This window comes from Podarcis muralis, chromosome 6 (assembly GCF_964188315.1).
Source record: "Podarcis muralis chromosome 6, rPodMur119.hap1.1, whole genome shotgun sequence".
NCBI lineage: Eukaryota > Metazoa > Chordata > Lepidosauria > Squamata > Lacertidae > Podarcis > Podarcis muralis.
In genome coordinates this window covers 44,694,662-44,720,166 of record NC_135660.1, presented here as the reverse complement: position 1 = coordinate 44,720,166, position 25,505 = coordinate 44,694,662, and the positions used below count along the sequence as shown (strand labels likewise).

The window sequence follows — 25,505 nt, the reverse complement described above, 5'->3', positions numbered from 1 at the left end:
AAAACATATCTAACTAATGTTCTGTACTTGGGCATATTAGCCTAAAACAATAATTCGGTACCAGAGGATATTTCTACAAATATGTAATAACTTCTGTTTTATTACATGGTAGTACTTTCATTGAAAGATTCTGAGTACAGTGGTACCTCGGGTTACAGACGCTTCGGGTTACAGACGCTTCGGGTTACAAACTCCGCTAACCAGGAAGTGGTTGCTCCAGGTTAAGAACTTCACCCCAGGATAAGAACGGAAATCGCTCGCCAGCGGTGCAGCGGCAGCAGGAGGCCCCACTAGCAAAAGCACACTTCAGGTTAAGAACCGTTTCAGGTTAAGAACGAACCTCTGTAACGAATTAAATTCTTAACCTGAGGTACCACTGTACTTCTGTTTATGGTATTTTCTGTTCTGTAAGTATATTCTGTTAATGTGTCGAGGGCTGACTATACAGTTGTTCAAAGTCCATCAGGAAAAATGTTAATTAAAATAGTTTAGCATTCTGGCTTCCTAAGTACATTCTCTTTATGACAGAAAAGCATCTAAGCCTGCATACTTCATAACTACTTATATTCCCTTGTTCTGTATTGCTATATTGTGCTTTCTTACTTGTGTTTAGAGATTTCCTCCTTCGTAGGGAAAGTTATTTAGGATGAGTGATTTGCATGAGTGATTTGTAGTTCTTCCCCAGCCAATGCTTTTGTTTTTTACCAAATGCAGCTGCAGTCTGTAGAGAAAGATGAATATGAGGATTAGCCATTTTCACCTGGGTGCTTTTCCATTAAATGTCTCTTGTACTAGAGACAACTGAGTGTGCAAAATTGGTCTGGGAAGAAGGGTTTAGCTACCCCTTCCAATATTCTTCCAACTGACATTGGAACCTTCAATAGCAGCATTTCATTATAAGACACACCAAAACAATCCAGGACTACTGAAAACGTTTCTACTTCTAATGTCTCATTTGGTGCTTTAATACTGACAAACAAGAAAGGGATGTATATCAGTGAATTAATGTAAAAAGGAATTTTTTTGTAACTTCAACATTGTCAATATGAAAATATATAACTACCTTGGGTGGGTTCATTTGGGAAGGTGTCCTTGTACATTAATTGCTCTCGTCACTTTGGATGGCGACTAGTTGCTGAAGTGTAACTCATTTGAAAGTCATATAAACACACAAGTGGGTAATTTAAAATTTAATCATTGTGTTATATTAGCTAGCTTCATGTTTCAGATGCTTTGCCTTGTGTTTAATTTTGTTAGCCTACATCACTGGGTTAGTGATATTGCTGTGTAAATTTCAGTTTGCCAACATTGTAGTAATAGCAGAGAGCTATGTTGGAAATGGTGTTTCGATCTTGGTAATCGGTGGTTAGTTTCTGCTTCTTAATGAAGAGCTGGATCATAGATGAGAATTAACTTGTAGACAGATTCAGGGAGGCCATTGTATTTAAGTTTATACATTATGGCACCAGTAGGATTTACTCATGAGAATTTACTTTTGAGTAAGGTTGCGTGGAAGCATACTTATAAGTTAGCTAATCTAGAAATATGTTAATATTTCCTCTCCTTCTACCCACAAGTTTATTCCATAAGCTTTAGGAAACAACTGTCTTGAATCTCAGATTCACCATGATATTCATTAGATAACCTTACATTAGTCACTTGATGAGCATATGTCACAGTGTTGTAGTGAGGGGGGAAATGAACTCCGCTCCATAAGCAACTTGGATGAAGGTGAAATAGAGGCATGGCTGATAAATACAATGTTTCCTTGTCACTCTGGACAACCTGATAAATTTTTGGTTAACCAGAAATTTGATTTCTTTGGAATAATGAACTGATTATCTATAAGAGTTTCTACATATGTTCAAGCAAGTACAGATACAATTTCAAAGGTTTTGTACAGGATTTAATTTTGGTACAGGAGGACTTAATAATTTTGAATATCTCATTGCTCATTTTCTGTATTTGCACGGTAAGACCAATGTATATGTAAACTTTCCAGGAGATGGAGCAAATGGAAGATAATTAGTGTGTGTATATTGTTAATAATTCTAATTATTAATTATTAATTCTAATAACAATCTTGTATGGTATGCACAGTATTCTTTATTTAACCAAGCTTCCTTCATAAATCATTTAGCAGACTCAGGGCAAAAATTGTAATGTAGAAATTATGTGTTTGGCAGTAGATGTAATTTTTTTAAGGAAGCAAAGCTAACTGAACTGTGGAACTCTGCCATTATTTGGCATAATTTTGTATTTCTTTTGACATCCTGGCTCTGATCCTAAAAAAAGCTAACTTAAGGAAGTTAAGACAGAAGTTTTCTGTCTCCTATTTCCTGCTACAGCCATCTGAACCTCCTGTGGGTGGCCAGAGACCTTCCTGAACAATGTGGGGTGTGTCATGAGGAGCCAGCAAGGAACCATACCCCACTTTGCTCAGGTAAGCCCTCGCCCTCCAGGTAGACTTTTGGGGGGTGCAGGTGTGAATGCAAAAGGGAGCAGGGGACAAGAAACTTATTTTCTATGAACACTCTTGTTGACTTGTTTCAGAATCCAAGCCAATGTTTTTTTGTGAGACTACCTGGAATATTCAAAAATAGGACAGATCTTTTCTTATCTGACTTTGCAGATAAGCCGTGAATGAGCCGAACATTCATAATTTTGTCACTGTTGGAATTAAAATTAATTATATCGCTTATATTGGGGTTTTGATATCTTACAATGTTTTGATTTCTCAAGTGTTTATAGCTATGAGGGTTAGGAGTTGTTGTTGTTTAAACTTTTTGAAATGCATAAGATTCTTGCTCAAAATTTATATACTCCTTGATTGTAAGAAAACCTCTAAGCAGTTTACAGTACACTGCAGTAGTCCATCTTGAAGTTACTAGAGCAGGGATTACTATTGCCATCCTCTCCTAGCCCAGGAATTGCCATGGCTGGCAAACCAACCAGAGCCGAAAATACACTCCATGCTACCAAAACCACCTGGGCCTCTGTTGTCTGATGTTGTCTGATCAAGAGGCAGCCCTAAGCTGCATACCTATTTCTTCAGGCAGGGTACAACTCAGTCCAGAACAGACAGCCTTCCCAGTTTCCAGATAAAGGAACCACCCAGCAACAGTAGCTCCTCTTTTGTCAACTGTTAGTTTTAGCTTTTTTTATTTTCAATGTTGGTGTCAACACATAGTTCACAGTGGAAATTATTTGCAAAAATGTAAGTATAGATTTTGGTAGGCAAGGGTAAAACAGGAGCCAAACACTGAAGAACACGACAAAATATGCTGTGGAATATGAACTGTCTAAATTTGGAGTCAGTTAAGGAGATTGATCCCTTAATATAGTGGTGTCAAAGAAAAGAAACGAGTATGTCATGTTGACAGTGTCAAATGTATCAAGTAAAATGTTTTTCTAATCTATTCCAAGTTTAGAAATATTGTCTGTTGTTGCTGTCAGATACCTGAATAGATGCTGGTAATGTTTAGTGCTATATTTATAAGATACTATGTGCCAGGGGTGGGACACGGGTGGCGCTGTGGGTTAAAGCCTCAGCACCTAGGACTTGCCGATCGAAAGGTCGGCGGTTCGAATCCCCGCGGCGGGGTGCGCTCCCGTTGCTCGGTCCCAGCGCCTGCCAACCTAGCAGTTCGAAAGCACCCCCGGGTGCAAGTAGATAAATAGGGACCGCTTACTAGCGGGAAGGTAAACGGCGTTCCGTGTGCTGCGCTGGCTCACCAGATGCAGCTTGTCACGCTGGCCACGTGACCCGGAAGTGTCTCCGGACAGCACTGGCCCCCGGCCTATAGAGTGAGATGGGCGCACAACCCTAGAGTCTGGCAAGACTGGCCCGTATGGGCAGGGGTACCTTTACCTTTACCTTATGTGCCAGGGGAGTAGTGATTCCTTCTTAGCTGTCCTTAAGAAATCAGGAACACTGCCCCCCTCACCTTATTCTTTGAGTAATTCCCTGTGCCTGCCTTAATAGCAGTTAAGGAAAATGCTGAGATGAACCATAACCATGTTTATCCTAACCAGCAGTGGCTGCTGGTGCTCACTGAAGCTGATGGAGATGCTTGGAGATGATTTTTGGCGATCACTCGTTGCCAAGTAAGATTGTCTTCCATAAACACAGTTTTAACAGTGGGTTCATAAGTGACTGGAGAGGCCAATTCTGGATCCATACGCCCTTCCACAGTGAGGACATAAGTTTCCAGGCAGGAGTTGATCATGGTGAGGGTTTGCCAAGCGTGCCTTCCTCTTAGTACGTTTCTCCCTTTCATCCTGAGTTCGAGCATCTTCAAAGCCCATGACACCTTTGGTAAAGGCTGTTCTCCAATTGGAGCGCTCGCAGGCCAGTGTTTCCCAGTTGTCGGTGCTACATTTTTAAAAATTTGCCTTGAGAACATCTTTAAACCTTTCCATTCTTGAGTTGGGAATAGAGTAGTTGCTTTGAAAGATGGTAATCGGGCATCTGAACAACATGACCAGTCCAACGAAGTTGTTGAAGAATCATTGCTTTGACACTGGTGATCTTTGCTTCTTCCAGTACACTGGCATTAGTTCTCATTGGACCCATCCCCTGCAGCTTCTTTCTTTTTGTATCAGAGTTTTAAATTTGCCAAAGTGTGTTATAGTTTTTTGTCCTTTGTAAAAGTAGGACACAGTACAGTTTTAGTGGTTTTGCAGAGAAACAGCTCTGGACAAGCTGAACATTGAGGAATGATTCTGATTTGTCTTACTTGGGTTCAGAGGCAATCCCCAGTTTCCTTTGGGGGGACACACATATGTGTTATGCTAATTTCTCTGCCCTGGTTGGCTGAATTGCTGGATTGCCTTTAAGGTTGCAAATGAAGAAGGGGAGCAAAAGTGCCTAAGGGTGTCCCACCAGTTACTAAGTAAATATATTTTACTGCCTTGAGATGGGTTGGAGGGGTCTCCAGAGCACAGCAGTAGTTTTGGCTTGGGATTGGCTGAGCAGTGCAAATGGTGACATAAGTTCAAAACTAAGGAGTGTGGATGGAACAGAAAAAAATTTTTTATTTTGAGGAAATGTTTATTTCGTTGTGGACATATGGTCAAATAGTGGTATATCAGATATTTTCTGAAGAAGTTAATTTGCTATTTTTAGAAACTGGATTAGTTTACTTGGATGACAGATTTGGATGCATATATGTTTTTTATGATGCTGCTTAAAAAAAATAGTTCATTGATGGTAGTTTAAGCTGGAAACATGCTTAAAGTTTGTGATGGTGCCCAATGAATTTTGTACTGTCATTAGACCAGAGTGTATGTCTTACTGTTGCTTCTCATTAAATCATTAACTAACAGACTACTACGGTAATTTGTGAGACATGGTTTGCTGAGGAATTGGACCTGGACTGAAACTCCAAAAAACTGCAGAAAGCAAGCCTAACAGCAGAAAAAGCAGCAGGATTCTCTTTCCTTAATCTGCTTAATGATAATTGAGCACCTTAAAGTCAGTGGGTGATCTCCAATTGTTGCTCATTGGACTAGTGGAAACATCCCTTTTTGGGAAAGGCAATTTTGACCAATTACCCCTGCCCACTCCAGCCCAATGTAGCTCCAACACCCTCAGCTGGAGAGGCTATCAAATGAAAGATGCTGCATTGTTCAACAAAAGTGTCTTCCTCTCATACAGTAGCTACTAAACATCTAACATGTTAGATTGCTTCCTCTGCCTGAATCAAAGCAATTAATAGTGATAAGTCTTGTTTATCCAGCTATTTATGCTGGTTACTGCCAAGAAACCTATGGTGCAATAAATAATAACTTCCCAGATTGGCTATCAAAATTGTGACTGTTGCAGAAAAGACATTTTTACAGGGTATGGGTGGTGCTGCAAATTTTAAATTGGTCAGTGGTCTGCAACAGAATATATGCATGTTTTTTCTCATAATCTAGAACTCTGTTAAATAGATTTATGGGGGGAAAGCCCATTTTCTTTTCTTTGTATCTTGCCTTTCTTCTGTCATGGCATGGTATATGTGCTTAGCTTCTTGTGACCTCACGTACACTCAGACTATACTTTGGAATAAATACCTAAATGCATGTGTACTAACATGTGGCAGGTATATAATTAGATTTTTTAGAATCACACAATGGAAAACCTGGAGGTGTAAGAATAGCTGAAGGCTCCTTGTAATCTTTGAAGGGCCAGATGTGAGTATAAGACTAGATTATTTCAAACAAAGCAGAACCATCTCTAGATCTTGTGCTTGGTTGTGACCTTCCCAACTTTGTTAAGAAATATTTTCATCATATCATAGCCAATTCCCCAAAGGTAAAGCTAGAAGTATTCAAACCCCAACTCAAAGTTGCTTAATCATTGAATTTTGTACTTACAGCAGTGTAAGTGTTACCTAGAGATTCTCTAGTAAATAATTTATTTACTGACATGGAGATTTATTATGGGAATATTGGAATGTAGTTAATATTGCAAAAATGTGGTTCAAAATATAGTTTATAGCTGCATTTTAGTTAGTTACAGCATATAATCCATTGCATATTTACCAGAAGTAAGTCCTACTGTGTGTCAAGAAGTAATGCCAGATACGCATTTCGCAAGATAGCTCAGTTGATAGGACATGAGTCTCTTAATGTCAGGGTTATGGGTTTGAGCCCCATGGCATTGCAGGTGGTTGGGCTAGATGACCCTCATGGTCTCTTCCAACTGTACAATTCTATGATTCTAACATTGCAGCCCTATTCAGGTCTACTTAGAAGTAGGTTCCATTGAGTTAATTGGTGCTTACTCCCAGTTAGGTGGCATAAGATTGCAAGTGTTGCTCCTTTTCAAGCCATTTGTGCAGATTTGTAGACTTACTAGCTCAACTGAATCATACCCCATGAGACACGAATCTCATATCTATCTTTCCTGCCTTTACTGTAACATGGATATCTGCCCATTAACAGACCAATCTTTTCTTTTAGAGGCTAAAGAATATGCCTTATAATATACATGACTCCATACCCACATTACATGTTCAGGACTCTGGATGGATTATGTGGATGTGAGCCTGTTGCCTCCCCTTCACACTTTACCACCTTGGGGTTGCCAGTGCGTAGACCTAAATCAAAAAGTGTAAGGAAAAGGGCTGTCGCTCAATGGTAGAGCATCAGCTTTGCTTGCAGTAGGTCCCAGGTTCAATTCCTGGCATTTCCAGGTAGGGCAGGGAGAGATCCTAGTCTGAAACCCTGGAGAGCTGCTCCCAGTCAGTGGTGACAGTACTGAGTTAGATGGACCAATGGCCACACTTGGTATAAGACAGCACCTCTGTTCTTATATACTACTTAGAGCTATTAGTTGATACACTCTTTTGGAATAGCTTGGTGTATTTCGTTATTAAATTGGATGCTCATAGAAATCGTTCAAAAAGTTAGGTTTAAGTTTCAATATTGATTTAAACACATTTCTTAGGAAATATGTGTTTACATTTTGTATTCAGTATTGATTTAAACACATTTCTTAGGAAATATGTGTCTAAATTTTGTTAATGTGCCATGTTTACTTCTTACACAATGCTGCTATCCTTGTTACCAGCCCTCACTAAAATAGTTATATTTTGGCAGGAAGAGCAAGGAGTACTTAAACATGCCAGTTAAACCATAGCACATGAGTAGATATTTGATACACAATTTATAATCTAATATTGTAATTTGTAAGTATTTCTATTTTTGCTAGAATAAGGTTTCAAAAGATCCATATTTTCATCAGAAGTCTAATTTCTGATCCACATTGTACCACTCCGTTCTTATATACAGACACAACAATCTCTGCTTGATACCTGCAAAATATCCATTTTGAAATCTTGATCTGAGAGATTTTTTGTGGATTTGTAGATAATGACAAACCATGTCTGGTAAACCAGTATTTGGTCTTTCTGAAGCCAATAGCATCAGCAAACGAGCACACCATTGTTAGCACACCACCACTGTTGCAGTTTTAAAGTCAGTTTGATTCTTTCTTTTTGACAGGGGAGTCCAGTGTAACTCCTTCAAGACTGGAGTGACACTCAGCATCTGCATCTGCCTCATGTGAGTTAAAATCTTGGCAGCAGCATTTTGCACTACCTGGAGTGGCTGCAGATATTTTTTTTATCTTTTTCAGAAAGACTATAAAAATGGCTACTGTACCGGACTTGGCAGCAAAGGTAACACTAGCATGCATGGGTATTCTATACCTAACAATATAGCTTTCTGTGCAGAGTAGCTTCTCTTGTGACATGCTTATTTCTTAAGGAAACTCATACTTTTTGTAGGATGAAAGTAATTTTGAATGCAGTACATTTATTTTGGTATTGCAGTTGATTTGAACAAAAATTGTGTATGTTGTCGGCAGGTTTCTGTCTTCAAAGCTTTGCCCCATTTGCCAAGGTACACACACACACCACCCCAAACTTGAGAACACAGTTTGTTTCCATATGCACATGATGATTTCAGTACATCTCTCAGTAGCCTTACTGTCTTTCAGCTGTATTACACTTGTTTGAAAGTAGTACATTTAGGGTAACTGCACCAGTCTGATTTACTTCACAACAGATTATGCATGGCAACATCTCACTTGCCTGTTGTTGTTGTTGTTGTTGTTTAATGCAATACTGTAATTTAATTACTGTAACTAAGGGTTTGCAGTTATTCATCTCACTGTTAATTAGCTTTCTCAATAATCGAGCAGTTTGAGAAGTGGTCATTTATTATCACCAGTGCTTTTTTTTCTGGGGGTACGCATACCCCTAAACATTTTGTGAATCTTTGTACTTTTGTCCATTTACTGTATTCATTTCCCCCGATTTGAACTATAAAATGGTGATTTCCTTGAGTCAAAATGAGAGTCCCCCTAAACATTTTTTTTAGGAAAAAAGCACTGATTATCACTCAAATGTACAGTTTACCTGTACATTAGTTATGGATGCTTTTTACGTTATGCTACTCCTATTTTGGTACCCAGTCATTCATACTGGCAGTAATTTGCTTGGTTGGGAGCTCATATTACCTAAATGAGCACTTGTACAGCTTGCAGGAAAATGTCAGGAGCTTGTAGCTCATCCTGATTAATCTAGACTGCTGTGCAGAGTGTTGTCAAGTAGGGACATGTGCTCTGTGAATTCCAGCTCCATTCCCAGTTGTCTAATTAAAGGAAAACTTATATTGAACTATGTCACAGTAACCGGAGTGTGATGTTTGTAGTCTATTTTCATCTTCTTAGTTTAATGTACACTGCAGATTCATGTTATATGCATGAATAAAAAATGCTCACTCAAGTGGGTTACTTAAGTGAAGTAGGAAATTTTCCCAATTATGCTTCCTTCTCTTCATTAGTCATATGTACAGTATTTGTGTAAATTTCAAAACTTGAGTAATCTAGAGGATGCCAAATATGAAGTACAAGTTCACAAAGTGGGCTTGAGAGATCAATGGCTTCTCTTGGACTCAGGAAGAGGTAGGTCTTTTTTCAAAAAAGTTTGCATTTTTGGAGTGGAATAACTCCATAATGTATATGCAAATTTTGTATGGCAAAATTTCAATTAAAAAATAGTTCAATTTAAAAAAGGTCAGTTGGTTCGAGCATGGTGCTGATAATTCCAGGGTTGCAAGTTTGATCCCCGTATGGGATAGCTGATATTTCTGCATTACAGGGAGTTGGACTAGATGATCATGAGAGTCCCTTCCAACTCTACAATTTTATGATTCTATGGAAGGAGTCAGAGAGCAGATCTCAACACCAGTAATTATTTGCCAGTTATTGGACTGTATTTTAGGTGGGTTAGCCTTAGGATTTTAAATATATATACATTCTCTTTTAAATCTGCCCCCCCATGCCGATAACTCCCTCTTGTTTCTCAATAGTCTATGGGCATTTAGAGGGGTGAGCAGCAGTGAGAGAATGTATTCCCTATCATTATAATGGGAATATCAACTCATGCCTATAACTTTTTGAGGAGCCAGAAGTTGATGAAATTTGCAGGCACAGTAGCCCCATTTAAGGAGATGAAGTCTGCCAGATTTCAGATAAATAGGTGCTTTGAGTTTGTTTCAAAGGGTTGCCAAACCGGCTTCATGGACAATTTGCATTGACATGACATACTTTGTAGATGCGATCCAATATAAGTTTCTTTTAAAAATCTCAGAAAGCTAAGTGAGTAAGTTAGTGAGTTACAATGGATTAAATAAGAGTATTTGAGGCTTTTAAATTTGTTTCCTTTTCAAAATTGGCAGTGGAGTTTCTGTGCAAAGTTAATTAGGACAGAAGTAGATATACGGACATGTGACAGAGATAGGACTTGAACATCCAGCATTTCAAGTAAGCATCAAGCTCTAATGCACAAGAGTAAGGTGGGACGTATGTGCACTGTCACCTTATCGGAGAGGTGGTCTAAGTATTTCTGGAGATAGAGAAACCGAGGGTTGTATGTTTACTAGGCACAGTGGCTAGATCACTGTGGAGGAGTAGAGCACTCACTGCAACATCAGGGTTGAGATACTGCACAGAAAAGAGTACAGGCAAGCAATGACAGCAGGATGCAGCAGGAGTGCTAAATATGCCTGTGATTTGACATTCCCAATATACAGGTTGCCTCATGGTTGCCTCAACAGTTTGAAAGCCACTGTTTTAATGGGGGAAGGGAATGCTGGGGGGGGGGATACAGAATGCAAGCATTTAGGGGTGTGTTTTTGCAGTTGTAGTCTGCTTTTCATGGCACTTTCTTAAGAGTGCCCATTTCTTGTCCAGCCAGAATAGTCATTTCTCTTCTGACATTGTTAATAGTTGCTTCATTGCTGTTTATTCAGTTACAAGTTTTCTTGGTATTTTTGAGCTTATTCTACCTACCTAAAGCTCATACATGCTCTTAATCTATTCAAATCAATGTGTCTTTTCTATTGTGATACAAAATAATTGTTGGTTTCACGTTGCAGTCTTTTTCTCATTTTTTTTGGAAACAGTGATTATACTAGGCTGTGTGTCTTTCTAGGATCCTCTTTAGAATATGTATTTTGAATGTTAGACTAATGACTCAGCAGCTCTGTGCTAAGTAGCCATGCCCCTGTTATCACATATGTCAGTTAACACAGTAAATTAATATAACCCACGAGTAAAGTGCAAATGTCAACAGAGGGTGCCTTCATGTAAACAGTTGTATGTGCAAATGTTTATTTGTTACCTGGAACCCAGTGCAACTTGGGGCTTCAGGTTTCATCAAAGTCTCTACGTGTACAGATGTACACAGATCGACTTCTTCCATACAGATATGCTATATGTGTGGGTGTCAGGTGAAGGTTAGCTGGCATGTGCAATGCAGATGTGGCCCTACTCACACATTAATCTCTGTAAATGTCTTTGAGGCTTTTAAATTGGAGAAGATGATGGCTTCATAATTGGTTAGAAGGTGAAGAGGGTGCTTAGTAGCTGCAGGTTACCATAAGGGTGGCAATCTACTACAAGCTAACCTGATAGCTGGCCTTTAGCAAACGGCAATTTAAATTATTATCTTAAACACCTCCTGACTAGATGCTTGATCTAAAATTAGGATTCATAATTGCATTCTGACTTTCACCAGTGGCCGTAAGTTTCATGCTCTTTTGATGTCTGTATGTAGAGGTGAAATAAGGTGAGTGTGTTAATGCTGTTTGGAATATATTCCCCCTGAGGCACTAACTAATGCTTTATTTGATGCATTCTGTCGCTGAAATATGAACTGTATTTCCACTCTGCAGAGCATTCCTGGTAGAATTAAATTTTTAAATCACTGGGTGGAATTCAACATCATGCTATTTTAAATGTTCCACTTGTGCAAGCCTATCAGCTTGTCAGATGGAACAACCTCCCCGTGCACACTGTTCTGGGGGTTTTTCTGATACCCCCCAAGCCAATTTTAGTGAGAGAAAGGGGGAAACCCTGTACAAGCAGAAGCCTTTCTGCTGATTGGGTTTGTTTGGTGAATCCTGGCAGCTATGTCTGTCAAAGGTCATGCTTGCCTAACATACTGAGCCAATGGTTCCCAATTAGCTAATTAATGAGGACCCCATTAAAAGGTAAAGGTACCCCTGCCTGTACGGGCCAGTCGTGTCCGACTCTGGGGTTGCACGCCCATCTTGCTTAAGAGGTCAGGGGCCAGCACTGTCCGAAGACACTTCCGGGTCACGTGGCCAGCGTGACAAGCTGCATCTGGTGAGTCAGCACAGCACACGGAAACGCCGTTTACCTTCCCGCTAGTAAGCGGTCCCTATTTATCTACTTGCACCCGGGGGTGCTTTCGAACTGCTAGGTGGGCAGGCGCTGGGACTGAGCAACGGGAGTGCACCCCGCCGCAGGGATTCGAACCGCCGACCTGACGATCGGCAAGCCCTAGGCGCTGAGGTTTTACCCACAGCGCCACCCGCGACCCCATTACTGCAACACAATTTTTTGAACAAAATGATATCTGGTTTTCAGCATCATGATATATCAGCAGCTAAACATTGCAATATTCCTATATATCACAATGTCTGAAATTGGAGATCAGGCGTGGGGATGAGGAACAGTCACAGAGATCAGGTGTGTGGGGGGAGAGAAAGTGAGACACCTCCACCACGCGGTTTGAGTGAGAGGGGATGGGGATGGAGGATGCAAGTCCACTGTGGCTGCTGCTGCTTCCCTGCTGACTGAGAAAAGCTGCTCCACCTCAGTGCCAGGGGAAGGTAGTGCCTTGAAGTGAGGGTGATCAGCTGCCCTGTTCTCCCTCAGCATGAGGAGAAGGCAGCGCTTTGCAATCGGCTGCCCTGTTCTCCCTTTATATTGCTACGTATTGCCTGCTCAAAATAGTTGTCACAGTATGATTTCAAAATCGATTTTGGCCAATATATATTTAAAATCGCAGTGTGTTAAAACAGACCATAAAATTTGTGATACTACCATGCAAAATGACAAAAAAATGTTTTTTGGGGGGGAGGCAAGGGATGGGGACGCGGACCCCCTGGGTGTGTTCCGTGGACCCCTAGTTGGGAACCACTGCTCTAAGCCAAACCACAGTGCAAATGTGCTGGCTCCTGATAGGTTGTCATTAAAGAGGAGGTAATTGGCTCCCAATAGGTTGTCATTAAAGAGGAGGTAATGTAACCATGTTTCTGGATTCAGATGACACACCAAGCCAAACTTTAGCTTAGCTGCTGTCCCACATTGGCCTAAAATACCCAAAGAAGGCAAAGCAGGTGTGAACACCTAGCTGTGAACCAGCATGTTTGCAAAGTCCCAGTATGTCATACTCTGGCTCGCTGTGAGATGTGAACCAGACCAGTGTTAAATACCACTCTCCTTGTATGTCTGCTGAACTGTACATTAAACCAGAGGAGAATGGCAAAGTTAATATACATTTTCTGCCTTGTTTAGATAGGATGTGTGTGTTGCTTGTGTTTTCTAACCAAAATCTTCTTCACATCTTCTCACAGTATATAAATCTCCAGAGTATGAATCCCTTGGATTTGACTTGACAGTTGAACGGCTAGTATCAATTGGATACCCTCAAGAGCTGCTTAGTTTTGTCTATGATCCTACATTCCCTACCAGGTAAATAATTGTAAGCTACAAAAATATGTATATGCCACTTACTGGTTTGTTTGTTTTTAAAGTGTTCTATTTTTAGCATGCTGTTGTTCAGTAATACATAAGCAGATTTAATTGCACGAGGTTCTTGCTAGTTGAAGTGGATTAGTCAGCAGAAAATTTGTCTTAAGAAACCCAGTGGTAAATGTATTGGAAGTGAAATGCATAGCAGGAAGACCTGAACATAGTTAGAAACTGGGGGAAACAACCCCTAATTTATGCAAACATGAATTTCAATTAAATTCTGAGCTGCTTAAAAAGTCCTGCATTAAACTATTTGAGGCAGAATATTTGTAGATACGTATAAAATATGTAAGGCTTGGCAGATTTTCTTTAGGCAGTTCCTTATATGTACTAAGATTTTCCTGTGTTTCTGCCCACAAGGCAGCACCTCTTCACATTTATGTTAGAGGTAGCTCCTAAGTTCCCCTTGAGTTTTGGGAGAAGCACACTTGCCAACCCTGGGATTCTTTTTAAAAGAGAGCCCACAGAAGTTGTGATGCATGTGTGGAGCTTTCCACACTTCTGTCTTGCATTCTGGCCAGTTTTTGCAACAGAAGCATTGTTGAAACATGCCAGTGAGTTTAGCAAAAGCTGAAAGGAATGCAAAACTATTTATGGAATGATTTAGGGGGAAAGTCAACAAATTTTGGCACCTTTAGTAGACCCAATTCACATGTTTACTTTTGAGAAGGCCACTTTTAGTGATCTTTGCAAGGCTTTTTCAGAAAAGTTAAGCAACAGAGAAATTCGCAGATCATTCTGTAACAGCACAAAATTAGCATGTGAATTGAGCTTTAGTAAGTGGGCCATTAAGGGGCAAAATAGCAAGCCCATTATGCTGATACATATACAAAATTTGTTGTATATTTTTGTTTTATCCAGTCATTGCAAATGCTTTTGAAAATTATTAGTGGTACAGTAGAATGTGGGCAAGGGTTGGGGGGAAAGTGACCTAGGCTCATTGTGAAGCACTGGCACTACCTTGGACAGCTTAGGCTATCTTCACTGATGAGCATGCTTAGAGCTGTGTATGTTTGCCCTTCCAAAACAGGCTAATAAATCTTGGAACAGGCAAGCAGAGTCACTTTGAAGCTTGTTCTAAATCTACTTGTAAGGGCATTTGCTGACTTTAGAACAAAAATATTAGCACAACATTTTATTTAACTACTTACACGGGAAAGTGCATGGAATGAGTGGGCTGACAGAGGAGGGATAGATTGCGCTATCCCTTTCCTGCCATCTTGACCTGCTTCCATGCTGCTTCCTTCCTCCCTGGCCAGCATTGAAATCAAGTAATCTGGCAGGGAGTGAGAACAAGTTATCTATCACTTCTCTGTTGGTTCATTGTGCTTCTGTGCTGGATGTGCAGAAGGCGAAACTGCTTGCATAGAAACAGTATGTGCTGGACGTGATAGGAGAGCGCAATTCATTCTTTCACTATCAGGCTGCTCTGCATTTGGAATGGATGCACAGCAGGGGAAAAAAAAACCCTTCTGCATGTTCAGCACAGAAATCAGATATGCTGGAAGTAGTGACAGATTGATCCATCGCCCTGTCTTTAGTCCACTGTGGCGGACATGCAGGAGAAAGAGCATTTTCCTGCACTCTCAACATAGAAGCTAATCAGGCTAGCAGAGTAGCCAGGGATCATTCCATTTCTCAACCACCAGCCTGCTGTATTTCTTGCCAGCAACAGTTTTTACTGATAAGAAATGCTGGTGAAAGGGAAACCAGCCCCTCTTAGGAATAAAAACTTTTATAAGCTAGTAACTTTTGGAAATTTATGAACAAGGTTGTTTTAGCATTTGAGGTTACTTGGTATGGCTGTTGCTTCCTTGCTGTCTCACATTCAGGGCCAAACTACACATTGCCGCAGACATGGGCCAACCGCCAAAAACTGTCTCCCTGAATCATGTTCTCACCTCTCTCCTCTGAATGTGCAGTTTCACTTACCTGAAAGTGAAACTAACAATGCCATGCATTTCCTCTCTGCTGTGCCAAGCAGCAGCTAGTGATGTGGAGTGGGGGCAGAGAAGCACACCATGTGACAATGTCACATTGTGGGTAAGTGGAAAAAAACTATAAAGAAATGGGAGAGAGGGAAAATGTGACATGGAAAGCTCTTTCTGAAGAGGTACCCACTGTGCAAACTTGGTAGACGGGCAACTTTCCTCAAGGGAAAAGAGAAGTGGTGACTGAAAGTCTTAACTGCCACTTACTCACTGGCAAGAGGATTGCTTGGAGCCAAACTAAATAATCCCTATGTGAAAAGGGTGGTGATGTCTTAAGGTGTTAGAGGCATGAGTGATGAACTCTTCCTCCATTTGCCATTTGTGTTCCAGCAGTCCTTCTCCCCAAACTCTTTTCATATAGCTTAGCTGAGAAGTTCTACATTCCTCATCTCCTACATTCCACACCTCCTTTCCATGCAGATAGGACATTCACACACAGAGAACTGCCTTGGTTATGTTTAGTTTTTCCTGTTTACTGTAGCGAAAGCACATCTGGTGTCAACTAACCTTTTATAAAGTCCAAAAGGTTTTAGTCCTTTAAAGGAATAGTAATAAATATATAACACTTGTATTATACAGTTCACAGTGAGTTCACAGTGCCTCACACACACTCTCTGAGTAGTCTTCCAACAAGCAGGTAGGGTGGACAATCTGATGTTGAGGTGGTACTTACGTTTTAAACAAGGCAAGTCTGATTTGACAGAATTTTTTGTCCAATGAGACTTCTGCCAGCTCCAGTTATGCAGTTACTCTTCTTGGTCAGTTGGGTAGGTGGGAGAACTAAGGTTTTTATTTTATTTTTAAGCTATGCACCTGTGCCTGCTGATTGTGTAATTCAGCTTTTTTGTTAAGATAAATGAGCTAATGATAAGAAAAGAGATCAATTGTACATTTGAACTGGGCAATGCAGACTATTTTTTCCTCTGCAGCTAAACAAAAGTTCAATGGGACTCTGTCAGCAAAGTGTCCTCCTTAGGGTCAGATTCTAGTTTGGACAGAACATGATAGAACTGGCTCAGGTATGCCATTCCAATAGACTATCTTTCAAAGTCTTGCTGTCCACTGCTTGGTACACCATGCTTATATCGATCAATGCACTTCTTTATTAATAGAGGCCTGGTATTTGATTCCCTTTATGGAAATTTGCTGAAAGTCGATGCCTATGGGAACATCCTAGTGTGTGCACATGGCTTTAACTTCATGAGAGGGTAAGTACTGTGAATATAGGCAGTTCACATAAGGAAGGCTGCAATCTGTATGTACAACAGGGGGTGGTATGTTCCACTGAACTTGGTAGAAACTCTGAATTCATATATAGAATTGGGGCTTTCAGGGATCACCTACGCTGTAACATTTCCAAATCCTTATGCAGGCCAGTTTTTCTTACTTTGGAGTCTTATAAATTCTAATAACTTCAGAAACTTGGTTAACCTTTGGAAACTAACTTAAGTGAATATGGAAAAAATGCACACAAACCTGGTTCAGATGTAACAATCTCACCTCAGTGCATCAGTTTATTGGGCCAAGAACAAGCCTTGTGTCCACATATTTTCTTCTTGGCCCTTGAATGCACAACTTTGTTAAACTAATTTCTTGTGATATCCAAATGGGACACCTATGGTTTAAGTGTTGTTTCCAAATCATAATATGACCTGGGACTAGACCATTTTGAGCCCAGCTATAGGAACATAGGAATCTATTATACTGTGGTCTATCTTGACTGGCAGTTGCTCTCCAGAATTTCAGGCAGAAGTTTTTCTCAGCACTACCTGAAAATGCTGGGGATTGAACCTGAGATTTTTTGCATGCAAACACATGCTCTACCACTGAGATGATGATGATGATTCTACCTTTTATCAAAAGATCTAAGGGCGGTGTACAACATTAGAAACACATTACAGAACAGAACATTACAGAACATCAGTGATAAAAACAGAATAAAAAGCACAATCAGGGAGCCACCACAGAAGAGACCCGTTCTCTTGTTGCCACCCTCTGAACCTTTCTGGGAGGGCGGACATAGAGAAGGGCCTCAGATGACAAGTGCAGGGTCCAGGCTGGTTTGTATGGGGATAGGCAGTCCTTAAGGTATTGAGGTCCTGAGCTGTGTAAGGCTTTATAGGTCAACAGGATCCATTTCAGTATTCTGTCTTTGGCTGTATGATGACATGAAATCTTACTAAACATTGAAACATTGCTGCTGCTACTTCTTTTTAAGCAGAATATTATGTGTGAATTGTACAGAGTTGTTGATGGTTAGTTGCATGCTGTCCAAATGAAACACAATTCTTGTTTTGTTTTGATCACCCCAGTTCTTGAATTCTTCTGCGATCAGTTGAGCAAGCAAGAGCTGGAGGGAATAGGCTCCTCTCTATGAATGAAGTTGTATTAAGTATCACATTTTGCTGTAGTAGAAAGGAAGCCATATTATATTTATTCCAGTGTTCTCATTAAAACCTTTCCTTGAATCCCAACATTTTAGGAGATCTTTCTCATTGGTCTTATTGACCCAGTAGGAGTTAACATAGCTGTTTAGAGAAACTATTATGATTAGACATCATTAATAGGCATATTCCCTTGTCCCTTACCTTTTTCAGGCCAGATATCCGAGAGCAGTACCCTAATAAATTCATCCAGAGAGATGACACTGACAGGTTTTACATTTTAAACACACTGTTCAACCTACCAGGTGAGACCTTAAACTCTAATGGGGATGGTGGGGATTGTGTCATGATAATCCGTAGGTATATTACTGTTAATTTCAAATGACAAATTAGGAATGTCATTTTGGTTTAGATTAATTACATGAGTGTCTCTTTATCCAGTTCTTCATTTAATGTATATTCTTTGCTTCTTTGCAGAGACTTACCTGTTGGCTTGTCTGGTTGATTTTTTTACGAACTGTGCTAGGTATTCAAGGTGAGCATGTGTCTCATGTGTTATATGAAATCCAACATGTGACGCTATAGCCATCATTGTCTCTCACTGCAAGTGTGCAAGGACAAATTCAAATCTTCTTATCTGTAGCTTGATGACAACAGCAACCACAAGTACTTTAGCGATTGTTTATGTTGGTAAAGTTTGTGATTTAAACCCTGGCAGGGCTCATAGGGTCTATCATACACAGGTGAATATGATCATGCAGCACAAGTGTGGGCTAGCTTTTCAGGGATTAGAAGTTGGGGTGATGGATACCGCCAAAGCCAGCCACTCCTGGAGCTACTCCTTTTCTCTGTTCATTTGTACATCCATTCACATGTCCCTCTCCCACACCCAGCTCCCTTCTTCTGAATCTTCAGCCCCTCAACTTCATCTAGCCATCATCCATGTATGTTCATTCTCTCTTGCATGCAGAAACATGTACCAACCTAGATTCAGACATACACACATCCTGCCTATACCTTTATCTCATCCCATTCCCTGCCTGGTTTGGCCTCTGAGAACAGATGCCATGCTGATTAGACAGGAAATGAGATGATATATGTATTCATGAATTGGCACAAAACATACAAGCAAGAATCCACCTAACATTAGTGGGATTAAGGTTTGGTTGCTTTCAATACTATCAATGTAGCTATCAATACTGTTAGTGTTTCCAGTTGTACAGTGATTCCCAGGCCTTATGCACCCTCCTTACTAGCTGTTAACCTACTTTTACAACAATTCCGTGCTTTTTTTCCTTTTTCTCACAGCTGTGAAACAGGGTTTAAAGATGGAGACCTCTTCATGTCCTTCAGAAGTATGTTCCAAGATGTGAGAGATGCTGTGGATTGGGTTCACTATAAGGTGACTTGCACTTTGGGATATTTTTTTAACTGTAGTCTGTTTAATTCTTAACATTTTGAATAAATTATAGTGTGAGTTGAACACTGTTGGCAGCCAGTGAATAAGTATTAAATGCCAGCTAGCATGCCCATCAATATGACTGGAAAGGGGGGATTGGTAAACAAGAATGATAATTCCTTCTATCACCACCATCCTGCTGCTTACTTTCACACCCCCCCATTCCTCCCCTCCCCTCTTAATGAAACAGGCTGCTGCTGCAAGCCATCTTAAAAGCCATCACTGTTTCACTTTATTATATTTATGCTATTGTTTTCCCTTCCAAGGAGCAGTTTCATGTGTTTCATATGATAACTCATCCGCACATTGCACAGGAAGCACACCACCCCTTTGCTTCAGCAACTGAACTCTGTCACCATGTGTTTTCTGAACTATTCTGTTTTGCACTTCAAGTTTACTTCAGAATATACTTAATTACAGCGCTTCAGTGGCATCTTGTCCCATGTGTTTGTTTCTCATATGGTGAATGAGCCACAGGGTTCTCCACCCCCAGGTTGAACCTATCCAATGCTAATCTCATGACACATGAAACTCCACAAATAACCTTCTGCCTCTAGTGTCAGTGGTGCATCTTTCTACAGTACGATGACAGCATGGAAGCTGATACTATAAGGCGAAACCGGAGTAAGATTGCTAGATCATTACTTCTGCTGTGTCATGTGGTTTCTCCTGTTGTTTCAGGGATCACTGAAGGAGAAGACAGTTGAGAATCTTGGGAAGTATGTAGTGAAAGATGTAAGTACGTCAAGCCTTTCCTTATTGAAAGTGGACCAGACTTGGTTTATTTCATGCAGTCTTAAAATGATAAAAAAACAGAATGGAAAGTTCAAACTCCCTTGTTCACAATTTATTTTTTAAAAAAATAGGCATTAAGTGATGTTATTGTTGCTTCAGCAAATTTTGTCTTTTTTGATGAAAAATAATTTAGCACGTCCTCTTTATCTCCCTTTTGTTAATGGAATTCTAAGCACTCAAACTTCAAGCAGGGGCAGTTGGTTTCCCCACCCCCACAATATATGGAGTAGTAAGAGAGTGCATGTCACAATAGAAATGTGAATATTCCAAAGCATCTTCTGTGTCTTGATATCTTGAGGGGCATAAAGTTGAAATTGTGCATTTTGTATTTCTTTAGAGGGATTCCTTTGATTTTCACCTAGCATGGGATACTTTCTGTTTCCACATAATGTTCATGCTACGTACTCACAGCACATCAAAGTGGCATTTTGTTCTAAAATTAGTAAAGAGTCCTTGCTGCCTGCAGTCTCTCATTTTCAAATCATCAGGTTTCTGGTTACATATTATAGAACAGCTTTCAACATTTCAGTTTTTTAAAAGTATATTTTAATACTTGGCCAAATAGGACGTTAGTACAAATTATAAGACATGACTAAGATGCAGGATTTCAGTTCACAGCTGAGGCATCTAGGATTTTTGAAGACATTTTAATCAGGCTGAAATATTCATGTGGCATTGTTCAAACTGGCAGTATGTACAGATAGCCTGAGATATTCAACTGAAAACTGTATTTTATGTAAATCTTTGCCATTTTAGGGGAAACTGCCTCTGCTTTTGAGCCGCATGAATGAGGTGGGAAAGGTGTTTCTTGCCACAAACAGTGATTATAAGTACACTGATGTAAGTACTCCTGTAACACAAGAATCTTCCTCCATCATTCATTCATTCATTCAGTGTCTCATATATGTTAGGTGTCATATTTTGAACTTCTATCTTGGATTAGGGTGAGCAACCTCAGTCCTGGGAGCTAAATGCAGCTCTGTAGGCCTCTCTGCCCAGCCTTCTGGCCTTTCTCCAGGCCATGCCTCCTTCCCTAGATTATGCCTGCCCCCTTCCTCTGAACCCTCCTCAAGTGCTTTTGCCTGGCTGGAAGGTGCCCTTGAGCTGTGATGATGCCTCTTGCTTGTCTGGATGGATTCATATATGAGTGTTGAAATCTGTGTGACTGGAATGTGGCATGCATTACAACAGTAAGTTACATCCATTGTTTTGCCCATTTTTACTTCCGGCCACACCCACCACTGATGTGAAGCCCTCAGAAGTTTCCAGATGAATGAATGTGACACTCAGTCTGAAAAAGTCTTCCATCCCTGCCTCAAAGCAGAGCTGGGGAACCTTAGGCTCCTCAAGATGTTCTGGACTACTACAACTCACTGTTTCTTACCATTGGCCATGCTGGCTGGGGCTGATGTTCAACAACATCTACAGAGCCATAGGTTCTCAAAGCCAGCTGTAGAGAATTAGATAAGCTCAGTATAATGAAAGCATGAGCTGGAGGCACCTAAGATTCTCCTTGAATCTTGGTTGCTAATTTAATGATGCCTTGTACCTAGCAATGTGTCTGTAATTTAGTCTCCCAAGTTTTTTGGGGGTGAGGGAAGAAATATTTTTTAAAAACCTTCAGCTTATCATAAAATGCATTTTTTAAAGAAAGCCATGAACAACTATACTGGGAAATCCCCATGTTAATATGAATGCAGGACTCTCCTGTATTCTGTGACAATGAACTTTTGTTCTCCAATCCTATGAACATTTGCTTCAGAGTAAGATTCACTGAACTTGCTTCTAAATTAACTGTACATAAAACTGAGGTTCTTGCAGAGCTGCATATCTGTCAGAGCTGGAGGCATGCCTTTTGTTGTCATGAAAATCCTAAAAATAACATCATAGGGTTCTGCAATGTTATTTTAATTCTCACAATGCCTGTTCTAGATTTGTATATCTGAAGACTATTTGTATATTTAAATGTATTGTTTAAACATAATTAATAGAAATTAAGTCTTGCTTCCAATTTGCCTTTCAGAAAATTATGACTTACCTGTTTGATTTTCCACATGGACCAAAGGTGAGTGATGAAAAGAGTTGTTGCATTAATGATACCTCTGCCTTCCCCAACTTGGTGTTGACCAAATGTTTTTGAATACAACTCCCAACCAGGATTGGATGAGAGCTGGATTCCAATAAACTGGATGGCACCAGTTTGGGGAACGCTGTGTTAGATGGTGTATATTATTCCTTCCTAAATAAATCAAGAATAGGAGTCAAGTCTTTGTTCATGGGGACTGAAGAAACCAGATAGTTATTTAATTTTCTATTTGTAAAATTCAACCTTTGGAGGCATGGTGTCAAATGCCTTATTATTTTTATTGGAGAACAGGTGGAAATAATTAAAGTCAGCTTTGATATGCCTGATATGCAGCTTCTAGAGGTCACTAGTGATTAAAAAAACACCACTGAATTTTCAAATCAAAAGCATTTACTTCCACTGGTGGTGTTTGCCTGTCTGCACTTGCTTGAGTAGAAGTTGCTTGCTCAGATACAAGGAATTGCCACTTAGCCACATATCCACTAATGCATTATAACAGTGCTGCTGAAATCCTTCCACGTATAATTAATAATTTTTCATAGCTACAAGAAAATGTACTTTTCAATTTTAAGGCTTGGTTATGGTTTCATGTACTTACTATGTGTAATAGAAATCAAAAATTTAATATAAATACACAGACTGTTCCCTTTTGTCCCTTTCTCAGTTGTGGCCTCTGCTTTGAAAGCCCTGGATGTTCTGCAGTAATTGATAAATGCCTGGATCTTTGTATTAATATTTGTAGTAGTGATATGATTAAACAGTATATAAATCCAGATAAACAAAAATAAAATTTAAAATATCTGCTATTTTTTTCTTTCCTGCATTGTTAGGATTCTCAGGTATATTTACTGAATTGAAGTGTTGGGGAACTAAGATGTTTTGTATATGATGTCAGGCTACATATAGAATACAGTTATCAATCTCTCCTGCAGAACTAAAGTAAGCCAGTTTCAGTGTGAACAATTAGAATTTGTACCTTTTAAAAAGATGTTCTTCTGCTTAATTTTTCTCTAGCCTGGCAATTCTCACCGGCCATGGCAATCATACTTTGACCTCATCCTTGTGGATGCGCGGAAACCTCTTTTCTTTGGAGAAGGCACAGTCTTGAGACAGGTGGATACGGTGAGTGATACATAGAATATATAGTTAGGCTTGACTGGAGGGAAACTTGGGACAGCTTATTTCAATAATTAGAACATTAGTGCTAAATTCATAAGCTCTCTACTTTGAAATTCATTGACTACTTGGAATATGGGTTTCTAGCTATTTTTGGGTTACCTGAATCACATAGAAAGGAAATATGAGAAGGAGCTGTGTTCTTTAAATAAAAACACAGCATGTTTTTTGAGTGCATCATTAAGTATTTCAGCTAGATGTACTGAGTGGAATTAAATTAAGAACAGCATCATACTGAAAATATATGGAGCCTAATAATGCTGTGTTTCATTAGATCAATTTCACTGTAATTGCTGGTTATCTTAAAAATTCACTGTGGCTGCAACATAACCACCTGCTTTGTCATTCTGTGGGACTGGTCTTTATTGGGAATCTATTAGGGTTTTAGATGAATCTGTGCTATTGATAACTTGTTAGCCCCAACAAAATTCTTAGCTTAAGCCTGACCTATAGGCAGAATCAACTGGCTCATAAAAGGCAGCCAACACTTTTAACTGTAAAATTTGGAAGTATAGCTTTAAGCAGGCTTTTGTAGCATCTGTATGCAGGCCATGCAAAAGGGTTGTACGGAATATGCTTCTACCAGACTAACTTCACTGTTTTCACCTGGCACAGATACATTTGAGGCACAAAACAATTCCCAGTGTAAGAGTGTTTATGGCCTCTAGGAATAGGGGACCAGCTGCATTCCCCCATGTCACCGAATGCTGTTTGCCCCTTTGTCATGCTGCTTTTAATAATTAAAGGGGCTGCCCAGGAAAAATATAGTGCATTTGGAGTATGCAAACACCAATTGTGCTTTTTCCTCTGAAGCATATATTGAACAGCCATTCTACTGATTTATCAATCCATTGATCAATATTAAAACTGAAAATTGGGCTGGAGAGACCTACAGTTTCATTAAATGAATTTCTCTTTCTGTGCAGGTTACTGGCAAACTGAAGATTGGTACCTACACAGGCCCCTTGCAGCATGGTATTGTTTACTCTGGAGGTAAATTAGAAATGAGACTTGTTTAGTCATTTAGTCTTGTCCGACTCTTTGTGACCCCATGGACCAGAGCATGCCAGGCACTCCTGTCTTCCACTGCCTCCCGTAGTTTGGTCAAACTCATGCCGGTAGCTTTGAGAATACTGTTCAACCATCTCATCCTCTGTCGTCCCCTACTCCTTGTGCCCTCCATATTTCCCAACATCAGGGTCTTTTCCAGGGAGTCGTTTCTTCACATGAGGTGGCCAAAATATTGAGCCTCAGCTTCAGGATCTGTCCTTCCAGTGAGCACTCAGGACTGATTTCCTTAAGAATGGATGCGTTTGATCTTCTTACAGTCCATGGGACTCTCAAGAGTCTCCTCCAGCACTATAATCCAAAAGCATCAATTCTTCGGCACTCAGCCTTCTTTATGGTCCAGCTCTCACTTCCATACATCACTACTGGGAAAACCATAGCTTTAACTATACGGACCTTTGTTGGCAAGGTGATGTCTCTGCTTTTTAGGATGCTGTCTAGGTTAGAAATGAGACTAGTGAATCTTTATCAGGAGCTGGGACAGAGATTTTCACTTTATTCTATTTTAACATGGGGTTTGAATAACTTGATTTCTCCAAAACTGTTCTTCAGGCATGATGTTAAGAAAAACAGCAGGGAGTGAGGGAGAAGACTGGATATGATTTTAAAGCCCCCCCCCCAAATGTCTGAAGTTTAATTTGACTTAAGTAGAGTGTCATATATATTATGCAGATGTAACTAGATTAGAATGTTTTAGGTGCAAAATAGATTTCAGATTGTATCAAAACTTACTGGAGCAAAGGAACAACAGTGGTTGTACCATTTTTTAAAAATGCACTAGCAGTTACTCAGATCTGTTTGTAAGTGGAACATAAGAGTCCCTTGTGAAGTCTTTATATTAGTGAAGATGGAAATTTAATTGTAGGTGGGACATTAGGTAAAGAGTCAGCAGAAGCCAAAAGTGTAATATAATCTAGTAGCTGCA

The 25,505-nt window shown here is 39.9% G+C and overlaps 1 protein-coding gene across 7 annotated transcripts in view; it reads left to right on the top strand.

Moving 5' to 3' along the window:
• The window catches only part of NT5C2 (5'-nucleotidase, cytosolic II), an 82,415-nt gene that overhangs the window by 28,250 nt on the left and 28,660 nt on the right, over positions 1–25,505 (top strand). For 4 of the 7 annotated variants that reach the window (XM_028730404.2, XM_028730405.2, XM_028730402.2 and 1 more), the window contains exons 4-13: positions 13,444–13,561; positions 16,725–16,820; positions 18,210–18,301; positions 18,474–18,531; positions 19,305–19,398; positions 20,137–20,190; positions 21,007–21,090; positions 22,274–22,315; positions 23,351–23,458; positions 24,439–24,505. In XM_028730404.2, coding sequence (XP_028586237.2) covers positions 13,444–13,561; positions 16,725–16,820; positions 18,210–18,301; positions 18,474–18,531; positions 19,305–19,398; positions 20,137–20,190; positions 21,007–21,090; positions 22,274–22,315; positions 23,351–23,458; positions 24,439–24,505 — 813 coding nt within the window. Of the gene's footprint in view, positions 1–2,389; positions 2,444–8,038; positions 8,056–8,128; positions 8,172–8,359; positions 8,395–13,443; positions 13,562–16,566; positions 16,632–16,724; positions 16,821–18,209; positions 18,302–18,473; positions 18,532–19,304; positions 19,399–20,136; positions 20,191–21,006; positions 21,091–22,273; positions 22,316–23,350; positions 23,459–24,438; positions 24,506–25,505 lie in introns of those variants that run through there. The other 3 variants (XM_077930190.1, XM_077930191.1, XM_028730408.2) reach the window with 3 other exon arrangements.